This window comes from Mauremys mutica, chromosome 3 (genome assembly GCF_020497125.1).
Source record: "Mauremys mutica isolate MM-2020 ecotype Southern chromosome 3, ASM2049712v1, whole genome shotgun sequence".
In the NCBI taxonomy this organism is placed as follows: Eukaryota; Metazoa; Chordata; order Testudines; family Geoemydidae; genus Mauremys; species Mauremys mutica.
In genome coordinates this window covers 104,669,354-104,686,619 of record NC_059074.1, presented here as the reverse complement: position 1 = coordinate 104,686,619, position 17,266 = coordinate 104,669,354, and the positions used below count along the sequence as shown (strand labels likewise).

At 42.2% G+C, this 17,266-nt stretch overlaps 1 protein-coding gene across 2 annotated transcripts in view; it reads left to right on the top strand.

Moving 5' to 3' along the window:
• Positions 1-17,266, top strand: part of IFNGR1 (interferon gamma receptor 1) — a 39,084-nt gene extending 21,818 nt beyond the window's left edge. For both annotated transcript variants that reach the window (XM_045009294.1, XM_045009295.1), the window contains exons 2-7: positions 1,490-1,604; positions 1,849-2,021; positions 8,930-9,078; positions 11,369-11,546; positions 12,446-12,561; positions 15,443-17,266. In XM_045009294.1, coding sequence (XP_044865229.1) covers positions 1,490-1,604; positions 1,849-2,021; positions 8,930-9,078; positions 11,369-11,546; positions 12,446-12,561; positions 15,443-15,961 — 1,250 coding nt within the window. In that variant the 3' untranslated portion in view covers positions 15,962-17,266. The remainder of the gene's footprint in view (positions 1-1,489; positions 1,605-1,848; positions 2,022-8,929; positions 9,079-11,368; positions 11,547-12,445; positions 12,562-15,442) is intronic.

Genomic DNA, 17,266 nt, shown 5'->3' with positions numbered 1-17,266 from the left:
GCTGGGGACCCAAAAATGGAGGCCAGAAGATAGAATAGTGAAGACACAAACCCCTTGCAGCAGCCGCCAAGAGGCTGAAAGGCGTAGAATAATGGGGATTCTACAATCATCTACACCAGGAGCTGATGTCTATGATTAGAGAAAGAAACAGTAAATGCTCCTCTTCACGTCTCATAGGCAGCCTTTGAAGGTGGGTCCAGGAACAGCATCCAGGGCCAACTCCAGGCACCAGCCGAGCAAGCTCGTGCTTGGGGCGGCAGATTCTACGGGGCGGCATGCCGCCCAAACCTAGGGCGGGACGGCCATTTTTTTTTTTTTTTTTGGTTCGTTGCTCCGGCCACCCTGTAGGGAGCGGAGGAGGGGAGTGCCCTGCAGCAAACTCGGCAGGGCAGCCCGTGTCCTTCCCTCCCTGCCAACCGGCAGGCAGTGCAGCGTGGCAGTTGAGGCCGTGGGGTGAGCACCCCACTGAAGCGCTGGCCGCCCCTCTTCTCTCTCTCCCCCCTGCTCCCTCCCCCTCCCGCTCCTCTCCTCCACTAGACCAGGCGCGCACTCTGCAGCACAGGGAGTCCCCTTGCACCCTGGCTCTGGCCACCCTGTAGCGTTTTTTGTTTTGTTTTGTTTTTTCCCCGCTTTGCCGGCCGCGCCGTTGTTCCCCCTTCCCTCCCGCTTTGCTGGCTGCGCCGTTTTTGTTTTGTTTCCCACTCCCGCTTTGCCGCTCCAGCCACGCCGGGTCCCTGCCCCTCCCCCCCCGGCTTTGCTGCTCCAGATGTGCCATTTTTTGTCCTCCCCCCCCCCCCCCGCTGTGATGTTCCGGCCGTGCCATGTTTTTGTGTGTCCCGCCCCCCCCTTTCTTTTTTTTCGCTTGGGGCAGCAAAAAAGCCAGAGCCGGCCCTGACAGCATCATCCCCTTGCCAGCAACTGGAGGCGTAAGAGAGAGTGTATCCCTAGGGCCAGGGCCATTACCTAGGACATTACCCCAGCCAGTGAGGGTGGGGGTTTCATATTTGCCTTTAGTTATTAGTCTTACTACTTCTTGGGATTCACGAGCTTGATATTTCCCTCTGCGTGAGTGGATGATTGGCAGCAGAGTGTATATGTGTGTGTGGTGTCTGGATAATGAAATCCAATATGGAGAGAGAGAGAGCGCGCCCCTTGAGTGGAGGCAGTGGAAGAAGAGACAGAATATATACTGGAGGTGGGTGAACGTCATATAGGAAAAGAGAGAAGAAAGAGAAACTCTGAGGCATTCGGCTCACTCTTGGACAAAAAGGATTAACTGCCTTTTTGTGTAAGAAGAACAGCAAATCAGTGTGCTTGCTGCCTGTTTGTATAGGCAGCAAGCAGAGTCTTATCTCTAATGACTTCTGAAGTAACTTCCAGTAAATGCATTGTCTTCTGAATACTTCAGGAATATTGATGGCTGTTCTCATACATCACAAAAATCTACTCCATCAAGGTACTGATTGTTCTGTTTGATTTCTTTTTTTAGTGCCTCTGCCAACAAATGTTGTAATAGAATCCTTGAACTTCAAGACTGTATTGCGCTGGGATTACATGCGCATGCCTGAACCCCCTCACTTTATTGTGGAAATCCAACCTTATGAGTAAGTTTCCATGTCTTGCATTATACCTGTACCGTATTTTCTTTAAAAGGCATTCATGTAGTGAGTCCTTTGATTTTGCCATATGTCCTGGAAAGTTTTATTTCTACACTGTGAAATCGTGCCGTCCCTGTGGAATTCAGTATGAGTGTAAATGAAGACAGACTTTGTCTCCATTCTGACATCTGTATTGCATAATATATTGGCTGTAAAAATTACATTAATTACTCTTTAATCTATTTTACAGGCTAGGGAAATATAAGCCAGTCAGCACCTGCATGAACACAGCTAAATATTATTGTGACCTCTCTAAGGAAATAGAAGATCCGATTCAGTCTCACTGGGCTAGAGTTAAAGCTTTCATTGGGTTAGAAGAGTCTGAGTATGTTGAGACCAAAGAATTTGTTCTGCGACGGGATGGTAAGTTTAAATGTAAACCTAAATTTTATATCCAGAACACTGATTTGAGATCACTTAGATGAATTCATAGTATTTCTATTAAATTTAAAGATTAATATAAATATATTTCTGGTGCAATATTTGTATGTTTGGTTAGCAATATCATAGTAGTAACTTGGGGTTCTGGTTGAAAGATGAGCATAACAGTTGCTTAGGAGCACTCTTTATAGGTAGTTGCTTGTATGGCCCCCTCACTAATGTCTGAGCACCTTTCCAAATATTTAAAAAAGAGAAGTGGTTCTGGTGATGCACTCAGTGGCATGCTTTCCTTATTTTGCTACTATCCCAATGCCCCAATGTGTGGTAGGGAGACCACTGTTGTGTTTGGAAAGTACTGCCTTCTTAGACATCCCCGAAGTTGCTGTATTACAATGCTGGGTGAAGTGATCCCTATGCAATGTGGCTTCAGTTATCCATCTTCTGATCAACCAAAACTGTTACCTTGAAGCGGAAGGCCCCTGTAGTATGACTGCAGAGCATAATGTCCTGTGTTGAAAGTTATGCATTGCAGTCCTTATGCATATAACTATCTCTTTTTGGATTATCCAGATACGTTTAATGTACTTTTTAAGTTGGATAACTAAGGATGTTCTACATATATAGTTTTCAATTATAAAATGTTTTGGGCGCATTCAGAATCAATAGCATTTCATTTAGATTTACACAAAAAAGGATGCATCTGCGGGGCCCTTGGCTTATATAAATTTTAAACTTTATATAACCTTTCCCTAAATTCTTTTAGTGCCCAATCCTTGCCTTAAACTTAGGTGTCTTGAGTTCTTAAACCTGTAGCCCATTAGGGTAGTTTCATCACATCCATTTCCAGTGCCTAATTGCTTACATAAATTGATGCTACCTTTTTATGAGCAACTTTCAAGCCTGTTGTCCTGATAATTCCTGAGATTATTTTTCAAATTGAATAGTCTTTGTTTTAATATGATGTTCTTAGATTCTGCATGATACTCGAATGAAATCTCATCAGTCAGTATACCTTATTTTGTGCTTTAGTCTCACGCATACATGATTTGTTTTGCTTTTCTAATTGCTGTCAAGAAGCTGAATTTTAAGGCCTTTTGTATATGTGGGGAAAGTTACACTAAAATCAGGGATGGGCAACTGGCAGCCCTGGGCCACATCTGGCCCTCTGATTTGTTTTATTTGGCCTGCTAACCAGGGGCGTAACCCTAGGAGAGCCTGTGTCAGCCGTGTTAATACCCAGGCCCACTTAAATCTGAGCCTGAGGAGGCAGCTCTTCCCGTGTCCAGAGTGAGGAAAGAGGCAAGAAGCTCTGCCAGCATGGAGCCAGAGGATGGCCAAAGGGGCGAGGTTCTTTCCACTGCCTAGAGGAAGGTTGTTTCCTGGCACCTGGTGGAGGCAGCAGCTCTCCAATTTTAGTAGGCTTGCTGCCTTCCTGGAAATCATGGAGCTGAATGTGGGCAGGCAGGTGTCGTTCACACAGCCCAGCACGGTAGTATCAGTGGAGGATTTGCTGCTCTGGCGCATGTTCTCACCGCATAAGAACATAAGAATGGCCGTACCGGGTCAGACCAAAGGTCCATCTAGCCCAGTATCCTGTCTACCGACAGTGGCCAATGCCAGATGCCCCAGAGGGAGTGAACCTAACAGGCAGTGATCAAGTGATCTCTCTCCTGCCATCCATCTCCATCCTCTGACGAACAGAGGCTAGGGACACCATTCCTTACCCATCCTAGCTAATAGCCATTTATGGGCTTAGCCACCATGAATTTATCCAGTCCCCTTTTAAACATTGTTATAGTCCTAGCCTTCCCAACCTCCTCAGGTAAGGAGTTCCACAAGTTGACTGTGCGCTGCGTGAAGAAGAACTTCCTTTTATTTGTTTTAAACCTGCTGCCTATTAATTTCATTTGGTGACCCCTAGTCCTTGTATTATGGGAAGAAGTAAATAACTTTTCCTTATCCACTTTCTCAACATCACTCATGATTTTATATACCTCTATCATATCCCCACTTAGTCTTCTCTTTTCCAAGCTGAAGAGTCCTAGCCTCTTTAATCTTTCCTTGTATGGGACCCTCTCCAAACCCCTAATCATTTTAGTTGCCCTTTTCTGAACCTTTTCTAGTGCTAGAATATCTTTTTTGAGGTGAGGAGACCACATCTGTACACAGTATTCGAGATGTGGGCGTACCATGGATTTATATAAGGGCAATAATATATTCTCAGTCTTATTTTCTATCCCCTTTTTAATTATTCCTAATATCCTGTTTGCTTTTTTGACCGCCTCTGCACACTGCGTGGACATCTTCAGAGAACTATCCACGATGACTCCAAGATCTTTTTCCTGACTCGTTGTAGCTAAATCAGCCCCCATCATGTTGTATGTATAGTTGGGGTTATTTTTTCCAATGTGCATTACTTTACATTTATCCACATTAAATTTCATTTGCCATTTTGTTGCCCAATCACTTAGTTTTGTAAGATCTTTTTGAAGTTCTTCACAATCTGCTTTGGTCTTAACTATCTTGAGCAGTTTAGTATCATCTGCAAACTTTGCCACCTCACTGTTTACCCCTTTCTCCAGATCATTTATGAATAAATTGAATAGGATTGGTCCTAGGACTGACCCCTGGGGAACACCACTAGTTACCCCTCTCCATTCTGAGAATTTACCATTAATTCCTGCCCTTCGTTCCCTGTCCTTTAACCAGTTCTCAATCCATGAAAGGACCTTCCCTTTTATCCCATGACAGCTTAATTTACGTAAGAGCCTTTGGTGAGGGACCTTGTCAAAGGCTTTCTGGAAATCTAAGTACACTATGTCCACCGGATCCCCCTTGTCCACATGTTTGTTGACCCCTTCAAAGAACTCTAATAGATTAGTAAGACATGATTTCCCTTTACAGAAACCATGTTGACTATTGCTCAAGAGTTTGTTTTTCTATGTGTCTGACAATTTTATTCTTAACTATGGTTTCGACTAATTTGCCTGGTACCGACGTTAGACTTACTGGTCTGTAATTGCCGGGATCACCCCTAGAGCCCTTTTTAAATATTGGCGTTACATTAGCTAACTTCCAGTCATTGGGTGCCGAAGCCGATTTAAAGGACAGGTTACAAACCTTAGGTAATAGTTTCGCAACTTCACATTTGAGTTCTTTCAGAACTTTTGGGTGAATGCCATCTGGTCCCGGTGACTTGTTAATGTTGAGTTTATCAATTAATTCCAAAACCTCCTCTAGTGACACTTCAATCTGTGACAGTTCCTCAGATTTGTCACCTACAAAAGCCAGCTCAGGTTTGGGAATCTCCCTAACATCCTCAGCCGTGAAGACTGAAGCAAAGAATCCATTTAGTTTCTCCGCAATGACTTTATCGTCTTTAAGCGCTCCTTTTGTATTTTGATCGTCAAGGGGCCCCACTGGTTGTTTGGCAGGCTTCCTGCTTCTGATGTACTTAAAAAACATTTTGTTATTACCTTTAGAGTTTTTGGCTAGCCGTTCTTCAAACTCCTCTTTGGCTTTTCTTATTACACTCTTGCACTTAAGTTGGCAGTGTTTGTGTTCCTTTCTATTTGCCTCACTAGGATTTGACTTCCACCTTTTAAAGGAAGTCTTTTTATCTCTCACTGCTTCTTTTACATGGTTGTTAAGCCACGGTGGCTCTTTTTTAGTTTTTACTGTTTTTCTTAATTTGGGGTATACATTGAAGTTGGGCCTCTATTATGGTGTCTTTAAAAAGGGCCCATGCAACTTGCAGGGATTTCACTTTAGTCACTGTACCTTTTAACTTTTGCCTAACTAACCCTCTCATTTTTGTATAGTTCCCCCTTTTGAAATTAAATGCCACAGTGTTGGGCAGTTGAGGTGTTCTTCCCACCACAGGGATTTTGAATGTTACTGTATTATGGTCACTATTTCCAAGTGGTCCTGCTGTAGTTACCTCTTGGACCAGCTCCTGCGCTCCACTCAGGATTAAATCCAGAGTTGCCTCTCCTCTTGTGAGTTCCCGTACCAGCTGCTCCATGAAGCAGTCATTTAAAGTATCGAGAAATTTTATCTCTGCATTTCGTCCTGAAGTGAAATGTTCCCAGTCAATATGGGGATAATTGAAATCCCCCACTATTATTGGGTTCTTAATTTTGATAGCCTCTCTAATTTCCCTTAGCATTTCATCATCACTATTACTGTCCTGGTCAGGTGGTCGATAAACTATAACATTAGGGATCTATTTACTAGAGCATGAAATTTCTATCCATAGAGATTCTGTGGAACATGTGGATTCGCTTAAGATTTTTACTTCATTTGAATCTACACTTTCTTTCACATATAGTGCCACTCCTCCCCCAGCACGACCTGTTCTGTCCTTCCGATATATTTTGTACCCCAGAATGATTGTGTCCCATTGATTGCTCTCAGTCCACCAGGTTTCTGTGATGCCTATTATATCAAAATCCTCCTTTATCACAAGGCACTCTAGTTCACCCATCTTATTATTTAGACTGCTGGCATTTGTGTACAAGCACTTTAAAAACTTGTCCCTGTTTATTAGCCTGCCTTTTTCTGATGTACCAGATTCTTTTTTATGTGACTGTTTATCATCTGATCCGGCCCTTACATTATACTTTTCAGTCCTCTGCTCCTGACTATAACCTGGAGATTCTCTATCATCAGACTCTCCCCTAAGAAAAGTCTGTGTCCGATCCACACGCTCCTCTGCAGCGGTCGGCTTTCCCCCATCTCCTAGTTTAAAAACTGCTCTACAACCTTTTTAATGTTTAGTGCCAGCAATCTGGTTCCACTTTGGTTTAGGTGGAGCCCATCTCTCCTGTATAGGCTCCCCCCATCCCAGAAGTTTCCCCAGTTCCTAATGAACGTGAACCCCTCCTCTCTACACCATCGTCTCATCCACGCATTGAGACTCTGAAGCTCTGCCTGCCTACCTGGCCCTGCGTGTGGAACTGGGAGCATTTCTGAGAATGCCACCATAGAGGTCCTGGATTTCAGTCTCTTCCCTGGCAGCCTAAATTTGGCTTCCAGGACATCTCTCCTACCCTTCCCTATGTCATTGGTACCTACATGTACCACGACCACCGGCTCCTTCCCAGCACTACACATAAGTCTGTCTAGATGCCTCGAGAGATCCGCAACCTTCGCACCAGGCAGGCAAGTCACCATACGGTTCTCCCGGTCATCACAAACCCAGCTATCTATGTTTCTAATAATCGAATCTCCCATTACTAACACCTGCCTTTTCCTAGAAACTGGAGTTCCCTCCCCTGGAGAGGCAACCTCAGTGCGAGAGGCAACCCCAGCACCATCTGGAAGGAGGGTCCCAACTACAGGAAGGTTTCCCTCTGCTCCCATTGACTGCTCTGCTTCCCTGGGCCTTTCATCCTCCTCAACAGCGCAGGGGCTGTCTGACCGGAGGTGGGACAATTCTACAGTGTCCCGGAAAGCCTCATCAACATACCTCTCTGCCTCTCTTAGCTCCTCCAGTTCCGCCACCCTGGCCTCCAAAGTCCGTACATGGTCTCTGAGGGCCAGGAGCTCCTTGCACCGACTGCACACATACGCCACCCGCCCACAGGGCAGGTAATCATACATGCAACACTCAGCGCAATAAACTGGATAGCCCCCACTCTGCTGCTGGGCTTCTGCCTGCATTGTCTCCTAGTTAATGGAAGGGTGGTTTATAGAAAGGGGTTTTGAAATGTGGTTCGGTTTATAGGTTTTAGGGGGACCACAGGGAAGGGGTTTAGGGCTGGCAAGGGACTCCCGCTCCCTTCCCACTCCCCTTCTAAACTCCCTTGCGAAACTCCCTGTTATAGCAGCCTCTGGTCGCTTGTGCGCGGCTTTATAAAGCCCTGGCCTGAGTGAATGCCCCGCCCACTGATTAAGGCTCAGCCAATTACCAGAGGCTTCGAGCTTTCAAACCTGCCTCCAACTGCCAGCCAGAGCACACGGTCCCTCAAACAACCAAACAAACAAACAGACTGACAAACACAAGCTCAGCACACAGCAAGTAACCCCCAAACACAAACAAACACACACTACAGACAGTCACTTACCCCACAGATGCTGTATTAGCTCCTCCTTCACCTGGAGAAATCCCTTGCGAAACTCCCTGTTAGCAGCAGCAGCCAGGCGAGCTGCCTCAGGACAGCAAGGACTGCTTCTTCCTTAACCACAACAGCTTTGTCTTCTGCTATATCCTGAAGCTGCTTTTTTTTTCCTTTTCCATAATTAAAAGGCTTGTCGAAGAGTTTGTGGATTTTATGGCCCTTGGCTATGTTTAAATTGCCCATCCCAGTCATTTTTGTACCAGTGCAAACTCTTGGTGTGAAGAAGTTTTGTTTGTTTTTGGTTTAAAAGTGGCTTGTTCCAGTTTAGCTTGTATCTCATCCTAGGTGATATAGCTACACTTGGAGGGGGGAGCTACCCTTTAACAAAATAAGAATGTGTAAGCACTTGTAAACAAGCATCACGTCTGTCCAGTTGCCATATCCTTTTTTCTGTTCAGTGCCTTAACCTTTGCCCATTTAGACCATTTGACACTTTTTTCAAACCTCATCCATATGTTACCATAGAAAAATGTAAAGTTTTATATGCCATCTGGCAGACATTTCTGCCCAGTGTCCTCACTGGTACTGCCCATTCTTGCTAGATTTATGCCCATCCAAAAACATATATTCCCTTAACCAGGACTCAACTCCTCTGCAGCATCCTTCCCATCAGGTGTGTAATCACTCTCATTATTCTGGCATGTCTTTGGAAACAATTTTTCCTCTTGAAAATGAACGATAAATGCCATATCTGTTAGCTCTACATTTGTCTTTGAATTCTGTATCAAAATTCTTCAACCCAATAGTGAAGGTACACCTTTGTTTCAGGAAAAATAGGACCGCCAACTCTGAATGTCTCAATTGAGGAAGACCAAATCAGGGTTGAGATTCGCCTCCCACGTGCTGTTCGAAAATATAAGGACTTCACATACAAGGACTTCACGTACAAGGTGTTTCTTTGGTCCAATGAAGAGCTGGTATGTTTTAAATTGAAAGTTTCAGATTGTATTTTGGCCTTTTTTACAAAAACGCTTCATTTTATAAAGAGCATATTTTGATATTTTTATTACCTTAATTTCTCTTGGATGTGTGTGTAATTTTCTTTAAACAATTTTAAAACTACTAATGATGCAAAAGGGAATCCCTGAAATGTTGACTGTGGAACCTTAACCATAGCCCTGTCCTTTGAGTATCCATTGCAGTAATCTTTAATCATGGGTCACTTGCCATTATTTCTGTAGGACCCCTTCTTTATTAAGTGTACCTTTTGGACACCTAAGCCATTTAGGGTTTTTTTTCACGTCCCTCATTATGATGATTTGAGAACGTTATATTGAATGGAGGGAGCTGTTCAGTATTGGCTTTTATCCTCGTAGTTAAATGTGTTTGTCCACTAACTTGTTCACTGTATCCCACTTATCCTGTCCAAATAATCAGTCACCACTGTGGATTCAAAGTACATCCATTAATTTGTATGAATTTACTGCATGATAATGATACACAGAATTTGACCCCATATAAGGCAAGACTGAAATGTTCTTCCGTACGTTGAGCTACCTCATTCACTGAACACCCTCCAGTCTGCTCTGCACGCTGAATGAAGCAGCGGTCCTCGGGAAATGTTTTTGTATGATCCAAAAATCTGTGCCAATGCAAAATTGGGAGATTAGGGTTTTGTAAATGATCTAAAAATTACTGTATTCTATGTAACATCTACATCCTTAATATCAAAATCAGTGCTCACCGGACAGTTTAAAGGCACATATCCAGTCTAGGGACCACCTCTGTGGAAGATTTAAAATGTATATCCTTATCAACTAAGCCACTAAAGCAGAGGTGAGCAAACGACCACATCCAGCCCTCCAGAAACTTTAATCTGGCCCTTGAGCTCCCGCTGGGAAGTGGGGTCGGGGTCTTGCCCCACTCTGCACGGCTCCCGAAAGCAGTGGCATGTCTCCCCTCCGGCTCCTACCCCTAGGGGCAGCCAGGGGTGGGGCAGCGTGCGGAGCCCCCAGGTGCTGCCCCTGCAGCTCCCATTGGTCGAGAACCGCAGCCAATGGGAGCTGCAGGGGTGGCACCTGCAGACAGGGCAGCGTGCAGACACCTGGCTGCACCTCTGCATAGGAGCTGGAGGGGGGACATGTCGCTGTTTCTGGGAGCTGCCTGAGGTAAGTGCTGCCCAGAGCCTGTCCCCCTGACTCCCTCTCATGCCCCAACTCCCTGCCCTAGCCCTGATTCCCCCTCCTGCTCTCCGAACCCCTCAGTCCCAGCCCAGAGCATCCTCCTACATCCCCAACTCCTCAGCCCCACCCCAGGACCCTCCCCCCCCAGCCAGAGCCTTCATACCATCCCGCATCCCAACCCCACATTTTGTGAGCGTTCGTGGCCCGGCATACAATTTCTGTACCCAAATGTGGCCCTCAGGCCAAAAAGTTTGCCCACCCCTGTACTAAAGAAATACAAAAAATCTTGCAACACTTTTTTAAATAGTAAATGAGAGCTTTTCTCTTAAAAAATACTAAGTCATTTATGCTCAGATTTTTTTTTTTTAAGGATGTTTATCTATAGGTGGAAACCAGTTCAGTCTGACAGGGGAATGTTTCTCAGTTTATAAGCAACTGAAACAGCCTTAGAATGGAAATGTTTAAGGAATATTAGCTATTCTACCCCATCTGTAATTACTTCAAATTTTGAAAACTGGCTCAGTTCAAAATTGGATTTTTGTAAGTCCTCAAGGGACTTCAAAAATTGTGTTCAAAATATTGGTAACTTTATATATGCTCTCTTTACTCCTTGAAATATGCTTTAATGTTGAAGGAGTGATTTCCAAGATATTGTGCTCTCTCTTTTGCTCAGTTAGGATGGTGGGTGAGTGCCTGGGAGGGAGATCAGGAAACAGGCATGTTTCATCATAGGCTAACATTTTCATAAGCACCTAAGTCCCATTTTCAAAAGTGACTTAGGAGCCTAAGTGGTGTTTGAACATCAATGGGATTTAAGAGCCTAAGTTATTTAGATGGTCTTGAAAATTTTACCCATGGGCACTATGGTCTAATATGAGTTCTTAATAATGCTAGAAGTTAGAGCTGTTGCCTTGCAAATAGCTGTTAGCTGAGATGTACAGCTTTTGCACAAAGATGCAGGTCTGACACCCAGCACTTTAAAAGTTCTGGCACTATAAGGTGACAATACTATCTTTATATATTGAGTCAATATTGTAAGTTCAAAATAATTAAGGGCCTGAATCTAAGTTTACTTTTCTTTCAGATTGAAGAGCGTGAAGCAGGACCATGTAAGAAGCATTCATGTAGCATAGACATTCCATTTGTTTCTACTGTTTCCACCTACTGTGTTTCAGCTCGAGGACGTTCATCGATTGTTTCAGATCGAGGATTTTCCCAGTCCAATAAAAGTTGCATTCATGTTCCTTTAAAACAGCCACTAGGTAAAGTAATATATAAAAATCTGATCCATATTTCTGAAGACTTAACTGGTATTGTATTAACGTTGTCCAGCAGTCGTACGGCTGTCATATTCCACTTGATTGGTACCAGAATTTGTTTCAGTTGCAGCTAGACAGTTGTGTACTTTACTGAATAAAAAATGGATCATTAAATTAGTTGCTGGAAGACCGACATTGGAATTGCACAAGTGATATTCAGTTGAAATTTATAACCAATAAAAATGTGTAGGATTTCCCGGGCTTAAGGTAACCAGCCGTAAGCTTGTGATTAAAAATATAAAGCAAGTGCCTCCTTTCCCCACTCCCCCCCCGAACTTTCTTGGTTTAATTAAAAATGAGGGAGGATGGCTAATCTTCCTTACTATGTGTTTTCTCAACTCTGGGTTCTGAATTCTCCGGCCTCTGGGATTCTCTCATTTATAACTCCTGGGGCAGCCCCATCCTCCTCGTTATACCAAACTGGGGCACACCTGAACTGGAACAGGAGAGTTGGGCCCAATTCTATTTAAGGGACCAACTCCCTATGTCTGTAATCAGTAGTTTTACAATTCTTGTGTTTCGGAGCACTTATTTTTTAAAAAAATATCAAGTTATTTATCCACATTGAATCTCTCTAAAGAGCAGAAAAAGCAACAATTTGCTCATGCATTTCTTGTCGTCTTCATAATTTAAAAAAAAACAAAAAACCCTAAAGCTGTTCTTAAAGAATTCTTTTGGCCCAAACCATACGTTTAATGCCAAACCTTACACTCAATTGTGAAAACCCTAATTTGTGGATTAAGTCACTCCTAAAGATCCATTTCTGTTCTAAGATTTTTGTGAACATCAGAGCAATGTCCTGTTTTCCAAACCCCTCACGCTATTTTTCTCTTACTTTCTAGACTTAAAAAATATTATTATAGGTGTTGCTGTTTTCATTGGACTTGGACTGATTTTGGCCATGTATTATCTTTGCAAGCAACTAAAAGAGAGAAAAATTGAACTACCCAAGTCTTTGGTAAGTTTACAGTACTGTTCAGTACCACACTTGGTGTCAGTCTGTTATTGTATAGCACATTTTAATATCTAACAAGCTTCGTCTTACAGCTAGTATTTTTATTGAAATACCTAGTGGGCAACATGTAGGAGAAAACAAACATCAGTAAACAAAACTGCATACTGTATAGCCACAATATTAACTAACTAAATAGCCTTTGTCACAATATCTGTATGGGTTCTTAAATTAAAGTCTTTGCACTTGTTTCATCCTTCCACCATGATCTCATATGTGTTCTGAATCTATAAACCAGTAAGCTTTTTACTTCAACTAGATGTATTTGTATTTTCTTTAATACTAGACTTTCTCCTTACTAATGAGTTTACTCCAGCAGCCCAGGTTCAAGTACTTAGTTTTCATAAAATAATTAACTTGTGTCTTAATTGCACCTATTCTTAGGTTACTGGAGGTGCTCTTGTGATGGGAGGAGTGGTGCTTAAGTTTGTTATGGGAGCTGGACTCCTTGAATTGCTAAATTCTTTTTGAAGTCACTGAATCATATTTTATAAGGAACCTTTAGACTTATCTTTAGTAAACCTCTGATTAGGGGAGGTGTTGGTTTTTTTACCCTTCTACATACTTGTTTTATGGCAAGAGAAATAGGTGGGTCTATGGGTATATCTACACTGCAATTAGACACCTGTGGTTGGCCCATGCCAGGTGACTCAGGTTAAGGGGCTGTTTAAGTGTGGTGTAGATAGTCAGGAGCCTGGGCTCTAGCACCATACAAGTTTGGGAGAGTCATAGAGCTTGGTCTGCACCCCAAGCCCATGTCAGCTGGCACAGGCCAGTCCGAGGTATCTAATTGCAGTGTGGATATATCATGTGTGTGTACCAGGGCTTGCTTTGTTCAAAAACTAACTGCGGAGACTAACTATTCCACTGTCAATTACAAAAGCCTTAGCTGCAAGAACCTCTCAGCGTTTATAAAGAAGGCCTCTGTCACCATAGTTTCCATTGCTAACATGATTGTATAATGTAGAGGCAGTGTAAAGAACTATACTATAACATAACACTGCAACTCAAAAGAAGTCAAGATTTGATGATGATGATGATGATGATAGTGGTCTCTTCTGAACATCTGTTAAGAACAACATCAAGATTAAGGCTCCCTTGCTCACTCATAGGCATAGTCTACTGTTAGGAAAAAATTGCAGAGATCTTTGACGCTGGTGCTAAAATGTTGGAAGCTGTAGGGTAGCCAGGATGTAGATGTTTTACCCATTATCACAGATGCACAATTTGTTCTCTTGTTGCTAATAGCTTTTACAGAATTTAATTTCAGTTTAATTCCCATGGTTCATATTCAGGCTTAAATATGGAATTCTCTCTTTACCCTCCAGTTATAAGAGATATTGGAGTTGGATTTGTAAGCTGCTCCAAGGAACTAAATGAATGTCAGAGCATAAAATATTTTAAGAATGAAGAGAGGAGCTTTGTGTTTACACATATTTCAATTCCTATTTCTATCTAGTGTGTATCTAGATCTTAACATCCAGTTTCCCAGTACCTGAGAGGGAGTTAACTGTAATTTGGTTCCAGAAGTTGAGACTTGAGTTTATGTTCATTCCAGGACCAAGATACTTTTAACCTGTTGGACTTCTAACTATTTTGTGTCTACCTAGAAGTAGCAATATAAGATTCTCTTCATCACCCTCCCACCCTGGTACAAAAAAGTTATGGAGTAACTGCAGCAGTTCTTAACAACTTGGAGATACGTGAACACGCCTATATTTTCTGTGACTGTCCTTTAGCAGCTTTTTACCCAGTAGCATGCTCAAAATGATCTGAAAGTGGCATGTGCAAAAAATAGATCCTGAATATTTGTCTCCATTAGAACAGAAAGAAGTGACAAATGTTTAGAGAGAGACAGCTGCCAAAAAGGTGTCAGGGCTCATGACAGTTTAAAATTACATTGTTTTCCATCCCATATTCCTCAGTTTCTAGTCCCCTCAACTCTTCTTTTTTTCAGCAAGTTAAAATCAGGCAAAGCACTTCAGGTGCTCTTGCGGATTAATTTTCAAGGAGAAATATCACTTTTTTAATATACCTAATGATTATAAAAGGAATGTTTTAGTAAGACTATGTCTACACTACGGACCTTACAGCAGCATAGCTGTGCCGCTGTGAGGTCTACCATGTACTCTGTGCCTGCAGAAGAGAGCTCTCCTGCCAGCATAATTAAACCACCCTCAATGAGCATTGTTGTCGGCAGGAGAGGCCTAGCGCCATCCACACCAGCACTTTTGCCAGTGAAACTTAACGTTGGTCCAGAGGGCAGATTTCCCATCCTGACCAACAAAAGTTTTACTGATAAAAGTGGCGGTGTAGACAAAGCCTAAATAACCTAAAGAGCCCAGCTTTCTGCCAGTGAAGTTGCTGGGCTGGAAGTTGGTGAAGAAAATGGCTAGTTTCAGGATTTGACTTCCTTGTAGCTGAAGCTTGTAAGATTGCTTAAATAACAGGAGTAGGAGGAATATTTCCTGCTTTTTCCTCCTCTTTTCTTCTCGTTTACATACCACTACCTCTTCTAGTCTAATGGGTGATGAAACCTTTTTTTAGGTCCCTGCTAGGTGGTTGTGGAATTTGTGACATCTCATCTAATAAGTCCAGCAAGTATGTTGGTGTCAAAGCCATACACTCATGTCAACTGCTGATTTCCACTTAACTCCTATTTGAATTCAGATTTCCTGAAAGGAAAATGTAGTTAAATTATCATATGTATCCCTTTTTAAAGCATTATTTTGTCTTGCCTCTAAATTGTGATTTATAGAGATGGTAAACAGTAAATTAAAACATGTAATTTATGTATAACTAAAAGTACCTCCTCTTTACTTTTAAGGTCGCTGTGATACGAAATCTGAACTCGCGCAACGTTTTAGAACCAAAACCGGAAGCAAAATATATCTCTGTCATAACCTCATCATCACCCAAGCCAATGTTTTCAGTGAGTGACGAGGTAAACTTGATAGACCAAGTAGACCAAGTTAAAGAAATAGGGACCCCTAATCCTGAAGACTGCAGTGAAGAAACAAACACTGTCAGCTCCCAGGAGATATCAAACAAAACAGAAGAGATGTCTATCCATGAAAGCATTGCTGAAATGACCCCTGATGATGAAGAGAGCCCCAGAGTGAAAGAGAATTATTTTCATTCTAATAGTAGCCAAACGGAGTTAAATTGTATTCCTTCAGACCCAGAGCCTTCCAACACAGAGGTGCAAGAGTCCCTTATCCTAAAGAGCTGCAACAAGATTTCTGGTTATGACAAACCTCATGTACCAATGGATCTCCTCATAGATGTCGGTGAAGAGGAGTCTGTGATTGCATATAGGCATACTGATGAAGTGCATGAGTCATGAAGAGAATCATTGAAGACTACAAGGAGTCCCTTTTTGTGTGCACAACATAGACATTTAGAAGTTTATGAACATCTTAGTCCTAATGGACTTATCAGTGTGACTTCTTAGAGCAGACTCTTAAAATTGAAGGGAACTCAAATGGAAACTGCAACTAGTGTTGTCTCTGACAGTGCAGAAAAGGGGGAAGTGACTGTAACATATTGGTTCTGCTGTGAAGGTGTATGTCTTACATTAAGCCACTTGGTGGTTTGCCTTTGACATTTTCCTTTAGGCTATTAAAGAACTATCTTTATATGAAAGGAAAGATTCTGCAGTATCCTAAATAAAGTCAACTGAAGAATCATCTATACACCATATCAGTTTGGGAATTCCCAATTCCATGGCTAAGAACAGATTATATTGGAGCCTGTTCTGGAGCTAGAAGTGCTGTATGGTGGGTCATAAATCTGTACATCTGCACTAATTGCAAGACAGTGTGCCACCCCTTCAGAATGCCCACGTTGTACATTTACACTTATTGACACAGCTATCTCTTGTGCTTATAGCTTTATCCATGGTTTGTATACAGAAGTCCTATTGTGCAGTCACATCTTATGCTCTGAGAAACCTGTATGTTAGCATGCTACCTGACCCTAATTGCAAAAGACTGTTGTACTCTTAGCTGCACTATTTCTAAAGAAGCAAGACTATTAAGCAGCAGTTATTAAAAATGTTTAGCACTTTTCCTCTAAAGAATTTTTATCCTAATTCTTTAGATATACGTGGATTGCTAATAATTCCATTGCACTTTATGGAAATAATAACTGTTTTACTAGCAAATTGAAAATGCCCATTTAATAGCATTTTTTCATCTTCTTGAGAGACAGAATATTTTTGGGTAATTTAGTGTAGTTAATTAGATCCCCTGATGGAACTCTGAAGCATGAAGCTATCAAACTGAAGATAAAAGGTTTGGATTTTATCTCAATTCTTCATTACTGTTTAAAGGCCTGCAGACACGATGTGGAGACAGGATTTTATTGTGTTGCCAGAAGTGTTTTAAAATGGATCCAAATGAAGCTAGGAAACAATACAGGAAAGACTGGAAATGTATAATTTTGCAGGTACATACTGTATACAAAGTAATATTCATCTTTATTTAATGGGTGCATTGTGTAGAGGTATTTCATGTGTTTGAAAATGCTTAATTCTTGCCAAAATAGTTGCACTTTGGAGCAAACTGAATGTTTTAATGGGGAACTGTTAATGAACTTCACCAAAGAACAATAAATGTAAAGACAAATCTTTCACTGACATGAACACTCA